Source organism: Schistocerca serialis, chromosome 10, assembly GCF_023864345.2.
Source record: "Schistocerca serialis cubense isolate TAMUIC-IGC-003099 chromosome 10, iqSchSeri2.2, whole genome shotgun sequence".
In the NCBI taxonomy this organism is placed as follows: Eukaryota; Metazoa; Arthropoda; class Insecta; order Orthoptera; family Acrididae; genus Schistocerca; species Schistocerca serialis.
Genome location: NC_064647.1, coordinates 234,619,459 through 234,644,953, shown reverse-complemented (window position 1 = coordinate 234,644,953; position 25,495 = coordinate 234,619,459). Strand labels below are relative to the sequence as shown.

Here is a 25,495-nt window from a genome sequence, read left to right as displayed (position 1 = left end):
AACCATATAATCTGCACCTTCATTGAGATTTTGCTGTATTCTGCTGTTCCACTTTATTCAACCAATATATTTATCAGCTGCAAAGTATGGCAACAGGAAGGGATCAACTCAGCTGAAAATTAATTGCACCATTCTTAAACAGGAATAAAATGTGAGTAAATGCAAAGAAAAGAGAAAAAGACTGAGGAATGTTAATGGATGAGATGGCGAAGAGAACATTTTTGAAAGGTATATGAAAAAATAAAATGAAAATTTAAAGAAATAAAAACCAGAAAGGAAACAGATACAGAATTAATGCATAATGTAAACTGGGAATGGAGGAAGCAAGACAATACCGATACTTGTACTTGAGCTCACTGCGCAGTGCATTTTCTGGACTTCACTTCCTTGACAAGGGTTAAGGACAAATTAATGTGTTCTGGTAGTAAAACATTCAACAAGCTCCCATCTCAACATAAAGTAAGAAATTGGGAACCCCTACGACTTCATCAGCAAATTAGAATTGTACCCCATTAGCCACTGTTCCTACAAATCATCTGAAAATGTAGACTCAGGGATTGAAAAGTTCTTTTAGCTACAGGGCAAGTAGCAATGTTTGTTGCAAAGCTGTGTGACAATACAAAGCTGCACAAAAATATTGTCCACCACAAACACATCACCACACCAAATATGCCACAGTAAAGCCACTGGCATTCAAAACAGCTTCTGGTCACCTCATAATGGGTAAATACAGGTCCTGCACGGTTTACAAGATAAAATGGAAATGAGCGTTTTTCGTCATTGACCAGGAGCTCCCTTATGGGGCAGGTCCAACCACCATGGTCCAGTCACCTCATAATGGGTAAATACAGGTCCTGCATGGTTTTCAAGGTAAAATGGAAATGAGTGTTTGGTGTCATTGACCAGGAGGCCACTGGTCCAGCTGCCTTGGTCCAGTCACCTCATAATGGGCAAATACAGGTCCTGCATGGTTTTCAAGGTAAAATGGAAAATGAGCGTTTGGCGTCATTGACCACGAGGCCCCTTACGGGGCCGGTCCGGCCACCTCGCTGCAGGTCTTATGACATTCAATGCCACATTGGGCGACCTGTGTGCCAGATGGGGACAAAATGATGACGAAGACAATATGACATCCAGTCCCCGATCGGAGAAAATCTCCGACCCAGCTGGGAATCATAGGACAGCAATCTGTCACGCTGACCACTCAGCTATCAGAGCAGATGGTTTCTGAGGTACTCTCATACCATTCTAGCTGGAAAATAGTGGCAAGCTCAGGTAACAATGATGTCGATGTAAATCACACACAAGTCTCTCCCAAGTAGATGATGAAGGCTCAGTAATATTTAGATGTGGTGACTTTGTTGGCCAGTGGAGATGTGTTGTTTCATCCTTATGGTCACAAAACCAGCCCTGGATGATGCAGGCCATGTGAACAGGAACCCTGTTATCACGGAACACAGAATCACCATTGGGGAAAAAACATTGTATCACGAGATGTACCTGATCAGCCAAAATGATCACACAGTCCTCGACAGTAATGTAAGCTTACAGAGTAACCCTGGGGCCCATGGAATACCACAATATGGCTGCCCAGATCATCACGAACCATTGACACATTTCACTTGTGAGATGTTAATGCATCCAGGAGTTGGAAAAAGCATGAAACAACACTCATCCCGCCATAAGGCATCCTTTCATTGTTCCACAGTCCAGATTTTATGGCCTTGGCACCACATTATTTGCACCATGGATGAGTGGTCTTGGAATCCCAGCTCATCCTGCAATTGTCTGCTGCTGGAGCTCCCTTCAGGTTGTTCGTGCTGATTGTTTTTGTGAGTGTGCCATTCAGTTCTGCAGTGTCCAAGCAGCTGTCATTCACTTATTTTTGTGAAAATTCCATTCAGTGACTGTTTGTCATGATCATTCAACACACTTTCATCCATGTTGTGACTTAGTGGATGAAATGTTTCCACTTCCCTGTAAGTGGTAGAAATCTTCAATGGAGTGCCTCTTGTAACACCAGACACTTCATCTATGATGCTTACAAGCACCAACAATTGCCTGCATTCAAATTCAGTTAGCTCCAACACAATGCACTCATAACTACAGAGAATAATGCTCTGATCATGACTGGCACATGCAATGTATTGAGGATATTGCACAGGCATCATTCAAGGTCAAATACAACAGCACAACCTGCAGGCTTGGATAGCATCTGAATTTATGTTCAAGCATGTGTTTCTTGTAGTGTTTCCATCTTTTGGTCCAACCCCTTAATAATATACAAATATACTATAAATAGGTCACAGTACTTATGGATGTAAAAATATTTTCTTTGAAAATTGCCCTGGAGTAACACAAGAGAATAAGAGCATGTAGTAATCAAGGCAGGCTTTAAACACAAAAAAGTAAGTGGTCTGGTTTAAGCAACTGAAAAGGTACATCCAGTTTATGTGACTGTAGCCTACATTTTTAAACAGATATCTAAATGAAACAATTTAACATTATGCTGCCCGGTGACACCACAGTGATGTCATGCACGAAATAGCAGTCAATGGATGGTGACACCATAGTGGTGTCATATGTGAAATAGCGGTCAATGGACAGTGACACCACAGTGGTGTCATCTGCATAGTATCACTCAGTGGCTGACGACACCACATTGGTGTCATGAGCATAGTATCACGCAGTGGCTGGTGACAGCACTTTAGTATCTTTTGCATTCTGTTGATGTTTTGTTTAGGTAACAGTAAGTTACACACATCAACAAGTATTTTTGTTTTTATAGTACTTGTGCCCTTTCATTATTGCAGATGAAAGGGACAATACAATTATTTATGATGAATATGCGGACATCATGTCTTACATTCTGGATGACTTGACCAATTTGGAAGAAGACAGGGATAACAAAAGAATGAAAGCAAAGCAGAATCGATGGAAAATAATAAAATACGTCCAAGAATAATTTGGTGAACAAACTGATTTGGCTGAATCAGATGAAGAAGACAGTGCACATTGGTCAGACTTTGATTTACCGAGGACCAATAATAAATTTGAATGATCTCCGGGTCCAAACATATTTCCCAAAGATACACAGAGTGTCAAGAATATTGTAGAATTATATATTGGGAATGATCTATTTGAATATATTAGCAATGAAACCAACAAGTAGCACAGTCAAAATTGCAATAGAAGGAAACTGGATTAAAAAAATGCCAAATTGGTCAATGTTACGGGGCCTAAACTTAAAAAATGGTTTGGGCTTACTATCCTTATGGGAATTGTATTAAAAAAAAGCAATGATCAATGATTATTGGCCAACGAATCCATTGACAGACACACCAATATCTAGCAAAACGATGTCCTGCAAGTGATTCAGACCAATATTATCATTTTTACATTTTTCCAACAACAACAATATACTGGATAATGCCAACCAGCTTTTTAAAGTGCAATTATTTTTCCAAAAAGGTTAAAGAAACTTTTAATCTAAGTTAAAACATCTCAGATGAAGGAATGATACCATGCCATGGATGATTAAATTTTCAAGTTTACAAACCATCGAAAATTACAAAATATGGCATACTCATTTGGATACTGTGTGTTTCAAGTACAGGATACATTTTATCGTTCAAGATATATTCTGGTGCTGGACAGCCTTTAGCAAGACCACAGATGAAACTATTGATACCTTCTTATGGAAAGTGGCATCACCTCTACATGGATAATTATCATAACAGCGTAGTACTTGCAGAGAAGTTACTTGAAAAAAAATTGAGTTTGCGGTATGATACGGCAAAATAAAGGATTTCTGGAAAAATTAAAGCATCCAAAATCAATGTGTTTTCAGCTTGTCATCAATGGGAGGTACTTGCACAGGTATGGAGAGCTTCAAAAACTAAAACGATGTGAGTGATCTCTACAGTACATAATGCCCCTTTGACTGACACTTAGAGAAAATGTAGGAAAATCAATTACACAAGAAAAAACCTGGAAGTGTATTAGACTACAACAAATGAATGAAAGGAGTGGATTGAGCAGACCAATATTTGAGTTATTGCTCTATAAACAGAAAAACCATAAAATGGTCAAAAAATGTTTGCATGTACCTCTTAAATTGTGCATTATTTAATTCATTCTGTACATGTCAATATTTCAATACAGGACTCAAGAGTCTCCAGTTTCACAATTTTTTATTGAAAGTGTCTGACTCATGGATAAAAGACCATGTACCTGCTTCTGAGCAAAACTTGGAGGTTGCCTCTACATCACGTACATCTCCTCATGATCTGGTTGACAGACTTTCTGGTCACATGAAGCAACACTTATTTCCTAAATGAATAAATGAAAATGAAGAAACTGCCATGTATGTTCCAAACACAAAAAAAGAAGAACGGCCGACAACAAGCCGAGTAATCTGAATTAGTACTGCCGGTGCCAAGCAAATACATTTGTATGAGACATGCAGATGGCAAAGTGTTAATAATAAACATTAATCTTAAACCTTACTATTCCAGAACACATACAGCTTGAAAGCCTTACCTGCCAATATCTGGGAGAAACAAGTGAGAATATAATACAACGTTAAACATTTTTCCATTGCCAACATATGTAATGATGAACTGACAAGTAACAAGTGAAGTGGGTAACTTGTGCACTCTGTTTACATGTTTACACTTGACCTCATTACAATTCAGGAGAATGCACAGCCAAGAGACCAGAGGGTTGGCCTCATTGCAGGAGGTTGTGTGGTGTTCATAAGAGGGCACTTTCCTCTACTCATATACTATAAATAGGATCAGTATTTATAGATGTAGAAAATATTCTCTGTGAATAATACAACTTTAATCAAGTAAATATTAAGCAACTGATAGCAGATGAACAGCAGCTTTCTTCAAAGTAGGACCTATAATAGTTTGTTGCTAGTACAATACTATATAGGTTAAGTTTCTGTTATGTCTTTGTCTTATTTTAACATATACCTCAACTCATTTCATATCCCTGAAGGTTATTCTTCTATATGGTATTTATGAAGGATGATCACTTAATCGATGAATGAATTTCAGACATGTAATGTGTTGCAACATAAAGGTTTCTGAAAATTGACTTTCTGAATTATAAGTATTATTGCAGTTTTTCTTTGATGCATAGAGACTAGGAGCTTTTTTAAATGTGAAATGTATAAAAGATGATTACAGTGGCTGTCCTTTCCTTTGGGATTGAATCAGTGGAATTTTTGGAGATTCTCATTAATTCCTACTGTACTTGTTTCCTTGCAGGTATCAATGAACCTAGGAAATCTGTCACCGGCAAAGAGCTACCAAATGCCAGATCTCTGAGGCAGCACTTACTGCCGGTTGGTGACTTTGATGATGAGACTAATACAATGATGGTGATGGCGTTTGGTGGTTTAATAACCCATGATGGGGCTCTCAGTGGAGACTGGCTTGGAGAGAGTAAGTGATATCCCATTACCTCATCTGCAAATCTAATTGCTTTGAGTGAAGGGGGTTTCTATTTCATCATCCAATCAACACAAAGCTCAGCAGAGATTCAATGGGTATGGAAAACAAGACTGAGTGTGGAAGTTTTGAAGGAATACCTGGTCTCTCAACAAAATTGATAAAGGAGGCTTCAAAACTGGAATTAGGATTGCTGCATGAGAATTTGTTCCTTATTCCTCCTGGACAGTGGATGTTTAATTTCTCTACTCTAGGTAACAGAAAAATGTTACAGAAGTGGTTCAGAAACAAATGAATTGTTATGCAGTTTCCTAAAAGTTACTCAGAATATCCTCCAGTCTATAGCTACCAATTAATGAAAATTTACTACACTTTCCAGTCACATTAAGGTGACAACCCATCAGAAGCCTGAATAACAATCTTCAGTAGTATGGACTGCTGTGAGATGTACAGGAAGAGCGTCAGTGGGGTTATGGAAGGTACCAACAGTGTGTGGACCCATGCCAGCTTCAGAGCCAGTTGAGGACTCGTTGTGAACATCCTGGTCAAGGTAGGCCCACAGATTCTCAATGCAGGGAGTTTGGTGGCCAGTGGAGTATGGTAAACTCATCCTGGTGCTCTTCACTCCACAAGTATACGCTATGAGCTGTGTGGCGTGTTGCATTGTCCAGCTGGTAGGTGTCGTTGTGTTGAGGAAAAACAAACTGCGTGTAGGCAAAAAAAAAAAAAAAATTTAGAAAATCCAGGATGGAGTAATGACAGTATTATGAAAAGAAAAGATTGCTACTCATTATATAGAGGAGATGTTGGGTCACAGACAGACACAACAAAGGGACATACATACACTATGTGATCAAAAGTACCTGGACACCCACAAAAACATACTTTTTTCATATTAGATGCATTGTGCTGCCACCTACTGTCAGGTAAACCACATCAACGACCTCAGTAGTCACTAGACATCATGATAGAGCAGAATGGGGTGCTCCGCACAACTCACGGACTTCGAATGTGGTCAGATGTTGGGTGCCACTTGTGTCATTCATCTGTGCATGAGATTTATACACTCCTAAACATCCTCAAATCCAGTGTTTCTGGTGTGTTAGTGAAGTGGAAACATGAAGGGACACGTACAGCACAAAAGCATAAAGGCCAATCTCGTCTGTTGACTGACAGAGACCACCGACATTTGAAGATGGTCATAATGTGTAATAGTCAGACATCTATCCAGACCACCACACAGGAATTCCAAACTGTATCAGTATCCACTGCAAGTACTATGATAATTAGGCGGCAGTTGACAAAACTTTGATTTCATGGTCAAGCAGCTGCTCGTAAGCCATGCATCATGCCCGTAAATGCCAAACAGTGCCTTGCTTGGTGTAAGGATCATAAACATTGGATGATTGGTGGAAAAATGTTGTGTGGAGTGATGAATCATGGTACACAATGTGGTGATCCGATAGCTGGGTGTGGTTCTTGCAGATTGCTGGTGAACGTCATCTGCCAGCATGTGTAATGCCAACAGTAAAATTCAGAGGTGGTGGTGTTATGGTGCGATCATGTTTCTCATGGAGGGGGCTTGCACCCTTTGTTGTTTTTTGTGCCACTATCACAGCACAGGCCTACATTGATGTTTTAAGCACGTTCTTGCTTCCCACTGTTGAAGAGCAATTTGGGGATGGTGATTGCATCTTTCAGCACGATCGAGCATCTGTTCATAATGCACGGTGTGTGGCAGAGTGGTTACATGACAATAGCATCCCTGTAATGGGACTGGCCTGCATAGAGTCCTGACCTGAATCCTATAGAACAGCTTTGAAACGTTTTGGAATGCCGAGTTCAGGCCAGGCCTCACCGACTGACATCGATATGTCTCCTGAGTGCAGCACTCTGTGAAGAATGGGCTGCCATTCCCCAGGAAACCTTTCAGAACCTGACTGAACGTATGCCTGCGAGGGTGGAAGCTGTTGTGAAGACTAAGGGTGGACCGACATCATATTGAATTCCAGCATTGCTGATGGAGGGTGCCATGAACTTTTAATTCATTTTCAACCAGGTGTCCAGATAATTTTGATCACATAGTGTACATGTTGAGCTTTTAGCCAAAACTGCCTTTTTGTGAAGTAGAAGCACAACTCTCACACACATGACCACTGTCTCTGGCCATCGAGTCTCGGGCCCTCCAAATTCCACAGATTCAGCAGCCAGAGACAGTGGTCTTGTGTGTGTGAGTTGTGCTTCTACTTTACAAAAGCTCAACATCTATGCCATCAAACTGCATGTAGGCCAGGACATGATACCCAAGGATATACATTTACTTGTGTTTTTCCATTTTGCCTTCCAGAATACTTAGATTGCCCACAAAGTGCCAGAGCAACATTTGCCAGACCGTAAGCTCCCTCCTCCAACATGTATCCCCCTGCTTCATGCTGTTCATGTCAATGGCCATCTGTCCAATGAAGCATAACACACGATTAATCTTTAAAGGCCACCTGTCACCGCTTAATGGACATCCAGTTGAGGTATTGGCATGCAAATCCCACCTTCACCACTGTTGAACAGCAATCGGCATAGTGTTGCCACCTGCAAGTGTTTATTGTACACTGCTGTCAAACACAGGCACTGGTGACACACATAATTGGAATGTCACTATACACTATAGTAGGAAGAATACATGATTAAGTTTACAAGTGGTTTGTGGGTATACAGTGTGCAGGATTTAGTTCACATAGTTGACATCCATGGCATCAGTAGTGGCTCTAACCTGGCTGGGCACTGACTCAAACTGAGCTTAATCTCTCTCCCACATTTCATCAAGTGTAGTGGTTGGTGGTTAGCAGCATACCAACCTCTCAATAAGCTATGACCAGATGCTTTCATGGGTGAGGGACTTGGAGAACATGCTGACAGGCCAACAATGGGACACCCTCTGAATTGAGGCAGGGCCGGATCGGACAAACAATTCGTGCCTCGCATTATCTTATCGGAAGATAACATCATCGAGATCTCCGAGATAGAGTACGGCCGCCAGCCTTAACACGTCAGGAATGTTACAGCTGCTGCCCAAACTACTGGCTAACGAAACCAGAGGCAATCATCTTGTGTACCCGTACCACCACACCTGTGGGCCTGTATGATAGTGATGAATGCAGTCTGGCAGTGTTTGCTTCCCTTGGAAGTCTCCACATGTCGCTACATCCATTATAATTCTCTAAGCAGAAATGGGAGTCTTCTGGGAAGACCCTGTGGTGGCACTTCTGAGTGTCATGCCGGGCACACCGCTGTCTCTCTCTGCTGCTGCATCTGAGGAAACTACAGCAATGGTCAGCATGCTGACAGGCAGTAGTGCTACAGGGTGTCATCAAACTCTGTGTGTCAATACCTGTTCAACAAACAAGACCATTTCCTGACTCTAGATACTAGTACGTGACGTAGCAGTACAGTTCTACGTGGCTGAGTGAACAATATGTCTGCCTTCTTTGGATGAACTGTGGGTTCACTGAGGTCCTGCACGGCATTATGCCCCTACAGGACTCGTTCAGTTGGTATCCACCTAACACTCACGGCTTCCCAACTGAAGCGAGCAGCAGTTCCGTGGGATGATAAATAACAGTCTCAACGGGCGAGTGTCTTGCAACAGCCGTATTCCAAAATCTGCACATAAATTTCCTTCTTCTTCTTCTTCCTTGAGGGATAACACAATCTTCTTGCAAAAAATTAACAATGAAATGTGATTTCTAAATGGGAAAATGACAAATCTGGTCCATAATCTTTCCTTGCATAGATAATGTAGATCACATTAATACTACTTAGCATTACAATAAGTAATGCAACGCCATTCTTTCTTGGCCAATTTCAGTTAGAAACAAATGGAGAATTTGTTGTGGAACATCATGGAGTATTCCTGTTTCAGCTCCTATAGATTCATGAAGTTCCAATAGGTGGCAACACTATACATATCATTCAAAATGGCATCTGTAATGGATGTACAGTCCAAGCAGAGAGCTGTCACTGAGTTTCTCTTGGCATATATCTTCACAGATATTCGTAGATGCTTGCAGCACTGAACAAAAGGGCAGTGAGTTGTCGGGTGAGGCATTTGTCATCATCTGACCGAGGACACGCAAACCTGTCTAATATCCCGTGTGACAGCTCGCTGCACACAGCTGTGACTCCTGCATTCTCATTTGAGGTGATCAATGAATCACACTCAAACACTTGCTGCTCAACTGGACATCTCTGTTGGTAGTGCTGACACACACATTCACCAACTGCAGTACTCAAAGCCGTGTGCCTGCTGGGTTCCTCGCCTGATACTGTTCATAACAATTTTTTGTGGAACATCGTCACAGATGACGAAACATGGGTTCGTCCCTTTGAACTGGAAGTAAAATGGCAATCTGTGGAGTGCTGCTGCACCACCTCTCCTCTGAAGAATAAGTTCAAAGCTGCACCCTCGGCCAGTAAAGTCACTGTGGCAGTCTTCTGGGACTCTGACGGGATTATTTCGTTCGATGAGCTCCCTCGTGGTGCAATGATCAGCTCTGATGTGTAATGTGCTGCCCTCTGGAAATTGAAGAAACAACTTCAGAAAGTTTGTCACCACAAAAATGCAAAAACTTTTCCTTCTCCGTGACAATGCGAGGCCTCACACGAGTCTTGCACTGAAAGAAGCTAAAACTACTTCATTGGACTGTTCTTCCTCATCCAGTCTACATCCCAGATCTCACACCTTCTAACCTCCATCTGTATGGCTCAATAAAGAAAACACTTCACGGGAAGCAGTACGATGGATAATGTGTAGGTTATTGACGTAGCGAAACATTGACTCTGATGCTGACCGGTGGTACCGTGTGGGCATACAGGCCCTCCCAGTGAGGTGGCTGAAGGCCACTGCATCGAATGGAGATAATGTTGGAGAATAGGGTGTTGTTGCCAAAAGAGTGGGGAATAATATGGTGTATTGGAGTTCTGAATAGAACTGACCTGCTTTCAGAAAAAAAGTCACATTACTTAGCTGATCACTCCCTGTATTTTGTGCACTTGCACACTGCAGTGCTAATCACTTGGATGTCCTTTCTCAGACAGTATCATGAAAATTGTGGATTAAGGGAAACAGGCCAATTTCTTATTCCTATATTTCTGCAAAAATATGACACAGTGCCAGACAGCATGCTGTTAACAAAGGCCCAAGTATATGCAATAGCTTCTCAGAAGGGGAAGTGGCTCAAAGACTTTTTAAGTAATAGAATGCAGTACATAGTCCTGGAGAACAAGTGCTTGTCAGACACAAAGTTATCACGCAGAGTACCCCAAAGTGTGATAGGATGCTCTTGTTCTTTATACACATAAACTGACAGATACAATGAGCAGTGGCTGTAGAAACATACAGGACGATTTGCGTTCCATTTGTATCTGGTATGATGAATGGCATCTTGCTCTAAGTATGGGAAAATAATCATATATTTTTTGAATACTGTATTGGTTGTGTGCCGGTTGACAAAGTTGTCAGTGAAATGTCTAGGTGTATTGCTTGAATGTTATGTTAAATGGAAGAAGCATGTAAGTTCAGTTGTATTGAAGGTGACTGATGAACTTCAGTGTGCTGGGAGGTTATAGCTTATCTGTAAAGTAGGCTTTTACAACTGATTATTGAGTACTCCTCAAGTGTTTGGAAACCCCACCAGGTCAGATTATAGGAAGACACTGAAGCACTGCTAAAGTTGTCACCAACAGGTTTGCCCTACATTTCATTGTAATGAAAATACTCTATGAATTTAAATGGGAATCTCTGGAATGAACAAGATGTCCTTTTCACTAAATACTACTGAGAAACTTCCTGGCAGATTAAAACTGTGTGCCCAACCGAGACTCAAACTCGGGACCTTTGCCTTTCGCGGGCAAGTGCTCTACCATCTGAGCTACCGAAACACAACTCACGCCCAGTGCTCACAGCTTTACTTCTGCCAGTATCTCGTCTCCTACCTTCCAAACTTTACAGAAGCTCTCCTGCAGGAGAGTTTGAAAAAAGTTTAAAAAAATGTTATTTGTTGTTGACTTATATTAACAACATATTTCTTAAAGAGGTGTTGCTGTGGAAGCAGGGTCCAGATCCTGATATCATTTAGCACACTCTTAGCAATATCAACACATTTTGACAACATGTACTACCAAGCTGGGGGTACTTTACGACCATCACAAGAAATTTAAAAAATGGAAATTTCATTTATTGTTGTTCACTTTTACTCACAACATACTTTTTAAATATATATAGATGTACAGGTAAACTTATGAATCTGAAAATACTGAATAGAATATTCACTATAAAAAGCAAAATCTACTACTAAAACTTTTTTAAGGTTAAGTTTCAACTGAAAAAATTAAAATAATTACAAACTGTGTTCCCGAAGGTGGTGTGTTCCCTGACAAGTTGAAACTGGCTGTAGTTAAGCCAAAACGCAAAAAGGGGGACATAAAGCAAGTACAGAACTACAGACCCATTGCCCTAATCTCAAATTTCACCAAACTGATGGTGAAAATAATATTAAAAATGTCCTGGAACATTACAACAATGCTGACATATTAAGTCATTTTCAGCATGGTTTCAGATCTTGAAGTATCACCTCAGCAGCAGTACAATTTGTCCATAATGTAGTTGAAAAAATAAATGAAAGATCACAAGCAGCAGGAGTGCTCCTGGACCTCTCAAGGGCTTTGACAGTGTACATCATGACATTCTCTTACCAAAAATTGTGAAGAGTGGTGTCACTGGAAAACTCATGCAATTGCTAGAAATATATTTAAAGGGTAGACAGTAGTGCACTTAGATTACATACTCTAATAGAGATATACTAGAGATGAGAAGGCCAAGTATAAGAAATATACATTTTGGTGTTCCCGAGGGCTCCATTTTAGGTCCAGTCCTAATCATATTCTATGGAAATGATTTTCCAAGCTCTCTTGACAACATGAAATTGATCACTATGTATGCAGGTGATACATCTGGTGTTTGCTATGCAGACAGTGAGCCCAGCCTAATTGAAGAGTTACATAACTTTATTGAAAAGGCAAGAGCTCACTTTGAAAGAGGCAACCTAAAATTAAACATAGAAAAAACTAATATTATTCATTCTAAACCAAGTGGTCCAAAGAGACAAAATACTGTGACTGATGAAATTCTACCAAAAACCAATACAGATTGTATATTCTTGGGTTTAGGCATAGACAATTGACTTTCATGGAAGCAGCAAGTTAATTATGTCTGTAAAAAAAAATAACACCCAGTCTATATGCATTAAGAAGATTATCACCGTGTCTTAATTCTGAAACCCTAAGGACTGTAGATTCTGTGACTTATGAAGTAGTACTCTGGGGTGGGACATGCCAAACTAACATGAAAAAGGTTTTCATACTGCAGGAGCGAGCCTTGAGGATCTTAGCAAAAGTAAAACCACGAACTTCTTGCAAACCACTATTCATTAGACACAATATTCTCACAGTTTATGCCATGTATATACTAGCAATTACAATGCTAGTGAAAGAAGAGACTAAGACCACAAAAAGAAACACGGTTATTTACAACTATGAAACAAAGCATAGAAAAGACTCTCATATGGTTAACAGAAGAGTAACAGAAGATTACCAGTGGAAAGCTCCTATGTCAAAGGAGCTGTTTTTAATGACTTGTTACCCAATGAAGTTAAGATATTGACAGAGGATGCTTTCAAAAAGTGAGTCAGGCAGTGGCTTATTCAAAAATGCACTCAATAGCTGAATTTATCATGAATTTTAATGTAATAAGAAATAATGTAAACTAAAAAGATTGTAATTGTAAAAGCTTTATACTTAATTGAAAACGCACATGCATGTAAAATTATGTGTTATGAGCAATAAATTGAACTACATTGCCAGAAAAAAAATTTGTCCGCCTTTTTAGAGGTTTCAGATTCACTCAATTTTTACTGTTGCAACTGTGCATACAGACTACAGGAAATTATTACATTTACAGTTCAATATCACAAGTGTTTCTGAGGTACAAGGTATTGAACCATGCTGCAACACTCATGTTAGTATGTGGTGTAGTCTCTATTGGTGACAGTACAGGCTTCAAGTCTGGCATCCAGTCAATCATACAGTTGGCAAATACTGCCTTGGGATACACTGAGCTGAGCCTGCTCGACTACTTCACACAGTTCTGTGTTGGTCAACAATTCACACAAGTCATTTCTCATCCCATCATAAGTTCTCAATTGGAAGCAAGTCCAGAGAGCATTCTGGTCAGCAGAGTTGCTGCACGTCTCACAGGGCACCTCAAATTTTGCAGGCACTTTGCGGGTGAGCATTATCCTGTCGGAATGACAGATCATTGTCCTTTTGCAAGAATGGTGAAAGAATGAACCTAACAACATTCTGCATGTACTGAGGGCTGGATTGTGTTCCCTCCAGAACCACCAAAGTCGAATGAGAGTTGTAGTTTATCGCACAAAAGACCGTAATGCTTGGGATGGGGGCAGTCTATGAGGTAGTGCACACCAGGTCTATGTGGTATTCGCAAATGACCATCACTAGTGTGCAGGCAGAATCTGCTTTCATTCCTGAAGGCTGCAGTGAACCATTCTATCTCCCCAGTGATGCTCTGACAGCATCAGTTGACCCGTGCACATCAATGATGCTGTGGTGTGAGTGGACGATGGGCTAGGAGCGTGACTGATTGTAGTCCCACTGCTAATACCTGGTTTGTAACAGTTCACATTGACATGACTGAGTTCACAAGCCCTCTTACCTGTGCTGTGGAAGCTGTACAATCCGCCACTGCTGCCCTTACAATACAATGATGCTGGCACATGTCTATGCTATGTGGACGTCCAGAACCTCATCTAAGGGTGTGAGAATGTTCACGAGTTCACAGATACCAGCATTGTTGCACATTTGATGCAGCACATACAACTTGCGTAGCTGTTCTCTAGAAGGACCATTCCACCACTTGGGAGACCAAAATTTGACCCCTTTTTGAACTCACTCAGTTGGCTGTAGGAAGCACAAGTGCATCTCCATGTCATGGTTGCTTGCTTTTTCACACATTGCACCACACTGAACCCCCTGTCTGTGAGCATTCCCTGCTAAAGGACAGACACAGATGGTACTCTGGTAGCCATGCTACTATGCTTCCTGTCGGCGGACGATGTTGAAACCATTATCAGTAGATCTACTATCCTCCTGGTGGCATATGCCACGATCAGAACAAAATTGATGTCATCTTTCCAGGAGTACAATTTTTTTTGTGGCAGTGTGTAAAGTAACTGATTAGATTACAATATTTTCAAAAAATGAGCCCAAATTACCCATCCACGCCTTGACATTGCAAGGGTTAAATCACTGATTTAATAGTCAACTTGGATGTGATGTCTTTATTCACAAAGATTTCCCTGTCAGAGCCCTTACTTGGCAAAAGTTTTGGTAAAGAGGTCTCAGCTCTATTTAGACATGCTATGATCTCGACATACTTTATATTTAGTAATAAATTTTTTGAACAGACTGATGGTGTCACCTTGGGTAGTCACTTGTCACCCTTGGAGTCCAATTTGTTTATGGAGTACTCTGAGGAAAAGATGCTGGAAACTGCTAGTCTGTAGTCCACAGTAGTTTGAGACTATGTTGATGACACATAGTGTGGCCCCACAGTAAAGATAAATAACAAGAATTTTAAAAACCATTTGAACCCCATCCATTGACAAATCCACTTCACAATGGAAATCAAATAGGAGGGATAGGAGGGTTACCTTCTATTTTTATGTTTTGGTTCAGCCTAAAGATTATAGTACTTTGGTATATGTGGTATATCAGAAGCCAATGCATGCTGATTTATCTTTATTTTCAAACAGCTGCCACTGTACTTCCCAGACGATGAGTGTTCTCAGAACTTTAATACCCAGAGCATATTTCATTGTTAATTAGGGCAGTCTGCAAAAGGAGCTTTTGAAGGTAATGGATATTCTCCACAGCAGATATGAAGGAACTATGAATAAAACAAAAAATCGGCCTAAGGAATACAGAAGATGACAAAGAAAAGTTTTAATTCATTTTTTCCTACCATGGGTGGAAAGCTATCAACAAAAATATGACAGATTCTAATCAAGTGTAAAATAAGTGTTTGTTTTCCCTCCATTGAAGACAGCAGCATTCTTGGCTTCCACTAAAGATGATTTAATGCTACTGACTGCTTGGGTTTAAAAGTTGCCCTGAGAGTGTGGTCTTTCATATGTCAGCCAGATGGTTCATACAGTCCTTGAAAAGTGCATGGAACATTTTAGGTACACCTGCCTCATACAGCCCAATACCCCCAGCCTTGGCAGAGCACTACATTGTCACTTGTCACCCTATGCTGTACAGAAGTGTCGAACTACTTGTATCAACTTCATCTTTTTGGGACATGGTGGTGAAAGAAGCAGTTGAAATTCATTTGATGAATAATTTTAAATATATACCAGTTTAAGCATCGAATCCAAAATTTAATTTAATAAACTTTCAAAGACTTCGCTACAGTGCAACTCAGAATTATACATTGACTTCCCAATGTAGATCAACCACATAACCACAGATGCAACTCATGCATCTTTGCTGTCAGTCAACACCTCTGGTGCTTGTATATCAATGGCCACATGCAGAGTGGAATGGTCCATGGGTTTAAAGGGATGGGACAAGTGTAGTGCCAGTCTTCTGAAGATGGCCAAATGGTACATAGCTGAAATATTAGAAGAAGAAGAAGGATTTATGCTCCAGCATGTCTGTAATTTAATGGAGAAACTGCTGAGTCATTCAGAGGTATAATGACTGCAGCAAAAAGATTTCCGAGTTTTTGAGTTTTCAAGTATTCAGTTAAATAGTTACATTTCTCCTTCTTCAGTTCTTTGGTTGGCATTTATATCAATTTCCATCTTTAATACAATTCAACCTTTACTGCAGTAACTTGCCATCAATGGCTCTGCTCAACCACATGTACAATTCTATACATATTACTGCTTAAAAAAATTTAATATTGCAAATGCCTAAAGATAATATTCACAAATCATAAAAGTGGATCTTTTTACAATTATTCTTTAATACAATTTTCAGTGAATGTCAACCACCTTGTTAGAGTAAACTTTTTACATCCAGATTTCAACTTTTAAGTAGAAGTAATTTTATACTTGGGCCACATATCATGAAGGATCTTTTATTTGACTTTAGTGGCATTAATACCAATATTTTTGTGAAAAGGGAAGGAATTTCAGTTATTTTAAATTACTGACACTAACAATAAAAAAAATTTCAGAAAAAATAATAGTTACAAATGTATTACAACTTGCAGTTTTGGTGTACGAACTTGATAGTTAATTTCATATAGTTCATGCTATGAAAAACTCTCTTCAATTTACAACATAGTTTTCATACATTTTTATGGTCACATATGTTCAAGAAAAAGTCTCATTTTTAATAAAACAGCATTGAAATTATATTTACATTTTTGAGAAATGTCATTTTTTGTCTTAATATATAAAATTTTCAGATATTTGAAATAAATATTCAAGAATTTCGTGAGTAAACAACATCCAAATGCAAAAGTATTTTCTATTTATACATGTGTATATTAATATAAGTGACCCGCTAGTAATAAGCAATGAAATGCTGATCAGGTGTATTGTGTTCTTCTCTAAAATGAGTGTGGTATTAGTACATCAGCTTCTATACTAAAATGAGTGTGACAGTGTAGTTCTGTTGCAGAATCAATGTGCCCTTCTAAAAGATTTAAGTATGCAGTTGTAACACCCATAGTGCTGTGACATTGTGATAACTACTTTGGCTAGCATGTGATGTAAAATATTTTGCGTTGTGTGAACATACCACAATCTAGATCACATTTTTTTACTCTAAAGGGCATCTTCACATCCAATATAAGGAGAGGATGGTACCAGTCCACAGTACCATCTGTTTGACAAGTGCTCACTGATTCCAGTGACAGGTGCTAACATTGTCTCCATAGTTTTCTTCTGATGGTGGCCTACTGAGGTGTAAATTGGCAGTTGCAATAAAAGCCCATGCTGTAAGCTGTGCTTTGTTCATTAAATCATAAAAAAGATCACTGTATCTTCCTGGTGACACTATGCTGTATATTTCAGATGGACAGTACATAATGTGCTGCTCACATAATGCCACTCCCCTCCTGTGTAAGGACATCAGTGTTGGCTGCTACCCAGTTAAAATACCAGAGGATGATGAGTTTTACACAGAAAAAGGAGTAAAGTGTATGAGCGTCGTGAGGACAATGAAGACCTACACAATGGGAGGATACTTGGGCCCTGCACAATCAGTACGTATGGCTCCACGTGGACAGCTTCACTTGCTATTAGATCTGGTTACTAACTGTCACTTTGTATTTCAGGTTAGCTCTGCAAGCCACTATCTAGATGCTTCTTTCATGTACGGATCTGATGAGAGGCATGCATCTAGAATAAGGGAGTTCAGTGGAGGGCGACTTACGACACGGGTCCTTGCTGATGGCAGAAAAGTATTGCCCCAGGTCAACGACTCAGTAGCCTCTTGCAGTGTGCCCTCTGATGAAACATGCTTTCTTGCTGGTGAGGATGGCATCATTTCTAACTTCAGTTCATATGTAATTACCTAAAATTCTTCTGTCATAGACAGCAAGGGACTTGCAAGGATCAACTGAACTAACAGACATCTATAGTTAGCTAGTTTAATGTTCCACAGTTCACCGAGCGGGGTGGCGCAGTGGTTAGACTCTGGACTCGCATTCGGGAGGACGATGGTTCAATCCCGCGTCCGGCCATCCTGATTTAGGTTTTCCGTGATTTCCCTAAATCACTCCAGGCAAATGCCGGGATGGTTCCTCTGAAAGGGCACGGCCGACTTCCTTCCCATTCCTTCCCTAGTCCGATGAGACCGATGACCACGCTGTCTGGTCTCCTTCCCCAAACCAACCAACCAACCATCCACAGGTCATTTTGTATGATATCTCATAATGGTGTGGAATGAGTCGTTTTACTTTCACATTTAAAATTAATAAATGTGGCTGCAAACTGAATATATAGGACACACAGATGTGAGTTAGTAACTCCTAATGACCACCTTTTATACATAACAATAACAGGAATTCTTCTACAGAACAGAAGGACTTTTCAAGGAGAAACCTTTTCAATTTGATCTCAAATATTACTTTGCTGTCCGTCAGACTTTTTATGCCACTGATTAGGTGGTAAAAAGTTTTTGTTGGAGCATTGTGCACTCCTTTTTGTGCTAAAGACAACTTAATATGGATTAATGAATGTCATTTTTTTTAAGTATTGTAATTATGTACTTCATTGTTCCTTTTGAACTGTAGTGGATTATTTACAACAAACTTCATGTGACAATAAATATAATGGGAAGTAGCTGTTAGAATGCCAAACTCCTTAAACAGATGTCTACAAAATTATTGTGGATGTGCACCACAGCACATTTTTGAGCAATGAAGACTTCCTTTCTCAAAGATGAGTTACTCCAGAAAATTACAGAACAAAATTATGCAAACTATGTCATCTTACTTATTTGTCTTTCCCCAAGATCTGCAGTGATTCTAAGTGCAAGTGTAGCTGATATATGTTGTTTTACAAGTTCCAATATGTGCCTTTTCCAGTTTAAATTCTAACCAATATGAACACTTTAGAATTTTTAAGTTTCCACCTTATTTCTTATTTCCTCACCATGTGTTACACTCATCATTGATGCAGTACCCTTATAAAATTGAGGGTGAGACCACTTACACAAAATCAGTCAATGATACTTTTAAAAACATTGTTTAGCATTTCTTTTGTTTCTGTATGTATGCTTGGACTGAATACAATACTAGCATCATCTGCAAAAAGCACTAATTCTCCTCATTGTATATTAGAAGATTGGTTACATATATGGGGAACAATAGTGAATCATGGAGAACCCCATACAAGGGTTCTCCCTAGTCAGAATTACATTCCCAGACTACATTGTTTGAATTACTAAGTATAACTTTCTGCATTCTTTTGGTTAGATAGAATATTATCCATTGGTTGGCTATACATTCAGTCCATAAAACTTCAATTTATTTAAAAGAATATTTTGATTCACAGTCAAATGCCTTTGACAGGTCACATAAATTACCAGCTGGTGCTGTCTTATTATTTAATTATTGTAAAATTTGGTGAGTGAATATGTAAACAGCATTCTCCGTAAAGCAGCTCTTCTGGAAACCAAACTGTGATTTGCTGAGGATATAAAAATAAACATATATAAACAGAATGTAGATGTATTAAACCTGGTGATGTTAGAGGAGTTAAGTTAGGAAATAAGATGCTGACAGTATTAGATGAGTTTCATTATTTGGGCAGCGAGGTAACTGACAACAGTAGACATAAAGAGGACATAAAATACAAACTGGCAACAGTAAGAAAACTTTTTTATGAAAAAGAGAAGTATTTGAATATCAAATGTGAATTAAAGTGTTGAGCAGTCTTGTCTCCAACTATTTGTCTCGAACATAGGTGTACATACAAATGAAACATGAACGATGTACAGTACTGATAAGAGTAGATGAGAAGCTTTTGAAATATGTCATTACAGAAGGATTCTGAAGGTCAGATGACTACATTGGGCAACTCAGGTAGAGGCACCAGATCAAACTGGACCAAAAGGGTCTCATGATACAACTTGACTAAGAGAAACATAGGTTGATAATGACACTTCCTGAGGCATCAAAGCGTATTTAACAGGTAATAAAGCGAGACTTGAATGAAGTGAACAGGTTAAAACTGTTGTAGATGTGGTTGTGGAGTGTAAATGCAAAGGGACAGTCACAGCTAAACCGACACCAGCCAAACCTTATGTACTGATGGACTGGAACTGTAGCCAATGCAAACCAATGCATGAAGTGGTGTAAATAGCAGTGCTACTGGACAGGGGATGTCCAGAAACAGATGACTTAGAATTATGAATTTTGCTGAGCCCTGTGGCATTCCATTGCAAGGGTCGGGTTTCATGAGTGCTCAGAGAACATTATGTGCCATCACGTGTAGTGTCAACAGTGAAGTATCGAGGAAGTATTGTTACAGTATGTGGCTGTTTTTTGTAATTAATGTGTGGTACCTTTATTCCACTTGAGAGAATGCTGGATGTGGAAGTATGTGAGCACAATTTTCAGCATTACATACATTTGTACAATACAGGAAGAGTTCGGACATGGCACCTGTATGTACCAGCAGCACAATGCACTGTATCATAAAGCGGCATGTGTGAGGCAATGGTTTGAATGCAATAACATTCCTGTAATGGACTCACCTCCTTAGAGTCATTATCTGAAATCAATGGAACACTTTTGGGATGAATTATAACATCCACTTCACTCCAGAGCCCAGTGTCTAACATTGCTATCTTCTCTGGTTTTGGGTGTTGGGGAAGAATGGGTAGCCATTTCTCCATAAACATTCTGACACCTCTCATTAAAAGTGTCCCCAACAGAGTTGAAGCCACCATAAAGGCACAGGAAGGACAGACTCCATATTAATATCCACTAATAGGTGTCTGGATACTTTTGAGAATATAGTGTACACTCAACACCAACAAAAGCAAAATGGGATAATGAAATGCACTTGAATTAAATCGATGCTGAGGGAATTAGATTAGGAAATGAGACAGTTAAAATAGTAAATGAGCTTTGCTATTTGGGAAGCAAGGTAACTGATGATGGTCAAGGTAGGGAGGGCATAAAATGTAGACTGGCACTGACAAGAAAACCATTTATGAATAAGAGAAATTTATTTACATTGAGTATAGATTTAAGAGTCAGGAAGTCCTTTCTGAAAGTATTTGTATGGAGTTTAGCCATGTATGGAAGTGAAACATGGATGATAAATAATTTAGACAAGAAGAGAATATAAGCTTTTGAAATGCATGCTGCAGAATAATGCTGAAGATTAGATGTGTAGATCACATACCGAATGAGGAGGTACTGAATAGAATTGGGAAGAAGAGAAATTTGTGGTACGACCTGACCAAAAGAAGGTATCAGTTGGTAGGACACATTCTGAGACATCAAGGGATCACCAATTTAGTACTGGAGGGAAGCATTTGGGGTAAAAACTGTAGAGGGAGACCAAGAGATGAGTACAGTAAGCAGATTCAGAGAGACGTAGGTTGCAATAGTCACTCAGATATGAAGTGCTTGCATAGGATAGGGTATCTTGTAGAGCTGCATCAGACCAGCCTTCAGACTGAATACCACAACTACAACAACAACAACAACAACAACAGCAACACTTTAGAACTTCACTAATTCTTAACGGCCGTGGATATCTCAATTCACGTGGTACAAAATCGTTAGTATGACTTGGCACTAGACTCCACAAATTAAAATACACCTTCTCCATACTTCCTTTGGATCCAGACTTTATGTAGGCACAGGCTAAATCAAAACTACTTCTATTTATTGATGTTTCACCTTAAAAATCATTGCATATTATTACACTCGCATGTTGTTGTTGTGGTCTTCAGTCCAGAGACTGGTTTGATGCAGCTCTCCATGCTTCTCTATCCTGTGCAAGCTTCTTCATCTCCCAGTACCTACTGCAGCCTACATCCTTCTGACTCTGCTTAGTGTATTCATCTCTTGGTCTCCCTCTACAATTTTTACCCTCCATACTGCCCTCCAGTACTAAATTGGTGATCCCTTGTTGCCTCAGAACATGTCCTACCAACCGATCCCTTCTTCTAGTCAAGTTGTGCCACAAATTCCTCTTATCCCCAATTCTATTCAATACCTCCTCATTAGTTATGTGATCTAGCCATCTAATCTTCAGCATTCTTCTGTAGCATCACATTTCGAAAGCTTCTATTCTCTTCTCGTCTAAACTATTTATCATCCATGTTTCACTTCCATACATGGCTACACTCCATACAAATACTTTGAGAATCGACTTCCTGACACTTAAATCAGTACTTGATGTTAGCAAATTTCTCTTCTTCAGGAATGCTTTCTTTGTCATTGCCAGTCTACATTTTATATCCTCTCTACTTCGACCATCATCAGTTATTTTGCTCCCCAAATAGCAAAACTCCTTTACTACTTAAAGTGTCTCATTTCCTAATCCAATTCCCTCAGCATCACCAAACTTAATTCGGCTACATTCCATTATCCTCATTTTGCTTTTGTTGATGTTCATCTTATACCCTCCTTTCAAGACACTGTCCATTCCGTTCAACTGTTCTTCCAAGTCCTTTGCTGTCTCTGACAGAAATGCAACATCATCGGCAAACCTCAAGGTTTTTATTTCTTCTCCATGGATTTTAATGCCTACTCCAAACATTTCTTTTGTTTCTTTTGCTGCTTTCTCAATACACAGATTGAATAACATCAGGGAGAGGCTACAACCCTGTCTCACTCCCTTCCCAACCACTGCTTCCCTTTCATGTCCCTTGACTCTTTATAACTGCCATCTGCTTTCTGAAAAAATTGTAAATAGCCTTTCGCTCCCTATATTTTAGCCCTGCCACCTTCAGAATTTGAAAGAGAGTATTCCAATGAACATTGTCAAAAGCTTTCTCTAAGTCTACAAATGCTAGAAATGTAGCTTCGTCTTTCCTTAATCTTTCTTCTAAGATAAGTTGTAGGGTCAGTATTGCCTCACATATTCCAACATTTCTATGGAATCCAAACTGATCTTCCCCAAGGTTGGCTTCTACCAGTTTTTCCATTCGTCTGTAAAGAATTCGCAGTAGTATTTTGCAGCTGTGATTTATTAAACTGATAGTTAGGTAATTTTCACATCTATCAACACCTGCTTTCTTTGGAATTGGAATTATTATATTCTTCTTGAAGTCTGAGATAATTTCGCGTGTCTCATACATCTTGCTCACCAGATGGTAGAGTTTTGTCAGGACTGGCTCTGCCAAGGCTGTCAGTAGTTCCAATGGAATGTTGTCTACTCCCGGGGCCTTGTTTCGACTTAGGTGTTTCAGTGCTCTGTCAAACTCTTCATGCAGTATCATATCTCCCATTTCATCTTCATCTACATCCTCTTCCATTTCCATACTATTGTCCTCAAGAACATTGCTCCTGTATAGACCCTCTATATACTCCTTCCACCTTTCTGCTATCCCTTCTTTGCTTAGGTTTCCATCTGAGCTCTTGATATTCATGCAAGTCATTCTCTTTTCTCCAGAGGTCTCTTTAAGGGGCTCCGGAGAGGCTCAAAATCATGAAAAGTTCAATTTTTACTTTTTTGCGTTTTCTGAATCTGCAGACTATTACCTTTTAATAGATATATAATTTATTCAATTCTGAAGACTACAACTATTTTTAAATTTTTTTTGAAATGTGTTCTACACGGGCGTGACCCACTGTGGCGCTGTTAAACTGCTGTCAAATGGTGTTATTATTAATGTCCATGTTCATGAGGTACCTTTTAGTGATGTGAGATAAAGTATGTGTTGTGGCTAACCTTTGATGGTTCAATATATATCACTGGTGTGATTGTCGATTGTTTCATGTTTATTTACTCTGTCGTTATCTCGAAAATATTTGTAATTAATTCTGTTTCTTGAGTCTCTGTTTTGTTGAAGTATAATAATGAGTAAAAGTAAAGTTATTAGAAATCCTCTGAAGGCTTTTAAGAAAAGGAGAAATGTTGGAAAGCCAAAGGTATGTGTTATTACTGTAAACAATAAAGACGATAACCAAGTGAGTGAGCCTAATCTCTCAAGTACACCTGCCCATAGCAGTCAAAGTGGGAAAGAAAATACTTCACAGAAGAAGCTTGGTTCAATGAGTGAAAACTATGAATGTTTTATGGGCGAATTGGATGTGAATGAAATATTTGATATGTCGGTTCTCAAAGGAATTTTTTCAAACTGTGTAAGATGTATTCATTGTAGTGAAGTTGGTCTGGAACTCTCCATAATAAAGCACGTAGGACTTGCTAGTGAAATACAACTGAAATGTGATAAGTGTTGATACATGACCACCTTTTGGAACAGTGTTGCAGTAACTGCAACTGAAGAAAATGGTAGCAAAATCTACGAACACAACAACGAGCGATGCTTGCTTTAGACAAGAAATGCCTTCGGGCTGCAGACAGGGCTGTAAAGAGTCTAGAAATACAAGCAAGAGTAAACAGGAGGAGGAACAAGAGGAAGCTGAACGAGGAGTTTGCAGAGGATGAAGATAATCCATCCTATGGACCTGGAATGCACTAAAAAGTTAATCCAATCTTTGTCGCTCGATTCCCAAAACTTTTATTTTCTCATACTAATTACATGTTTTCTAAGGATCTTCCAAACATATTTGTTTCAAACTTTCAGTAAATGTTACACAGTACCTTCTGCATAATTTAACACAGCCTTTTTCCAAAAAACTGTATATTTTTGAATATATAAATAAAAAATTGCAAAAAAATGTTGTGAATTTTCATTACAATTGAAAAAAAATCATCTTTAATAACTGAACTAAAATTTTGTAAAATCCCTGTGTTAAGTTGTAGCCCATATTCCAATAAATAATCTGTAAAAAGTTCAACTTCCTACCTCAAATACTTTGTGAGGAAAGATGTAATTTATAAGCGTTATTTTAACATTGCAAGTATAGGGCGTTCCGGAGCCCCTTAATTTTCCTGTAGGCAGTATCTATCTTACCCCTCATGAGATAAGCCTCTAAATCCTTACATTTGTCCTCTAGCCATCCCTGCTTATACATTTTGCACTTCCTGTCGATCTCATTTTTGAGACGTTTGTATTCCTTTTTGCCTGCTTCACTTACTGCATTTTTGTATTTTCTCCTTTCATCAAATTCAGTATCTCTTCTGTTACCCAAGGGTTTCTACTAGCCCTCATCTTTTTACCTATTGATCCTCTGCTGCCTTCATTATTTCATCCCTCAAAACTACCCATTCTTCTTCTACTGTATTTCTTTCCCCCATTCCTGTCAATTGTTCCCTTATGCTCTCCCTGAAACTCTGTACAACCTCTGGTTC

General features: G+C 39.3%; 1 protein-coding gene across 1 annotated transcript in view; it reads left to right on the top strand.

Moving 5' to 3' along the window:
- The window catches only part of LOC126425093 (peroxidase-like), a 136,826-nt gene that overhangs the window by 63,925 nt on the left and 47,406 nt on the right, over positions 1–25,495 (top strand). The window contains exons 5-7 of the mRNA XM_050088011.1: positions 5,280–5,456; positions 17,621–17,811; positions 17,884–18,079. Coding sequence (XP_049943968.1) covers positions 5,280–5,456; positions 17,621–17,811; positions 17,884–18,079 — 564 coding nt within the window. The remainder of the gene's footprint in view (positions 1–5,279; positions 5,457–17,620; positions 17,812–17,883; positions 18,080–25,495) is intronic.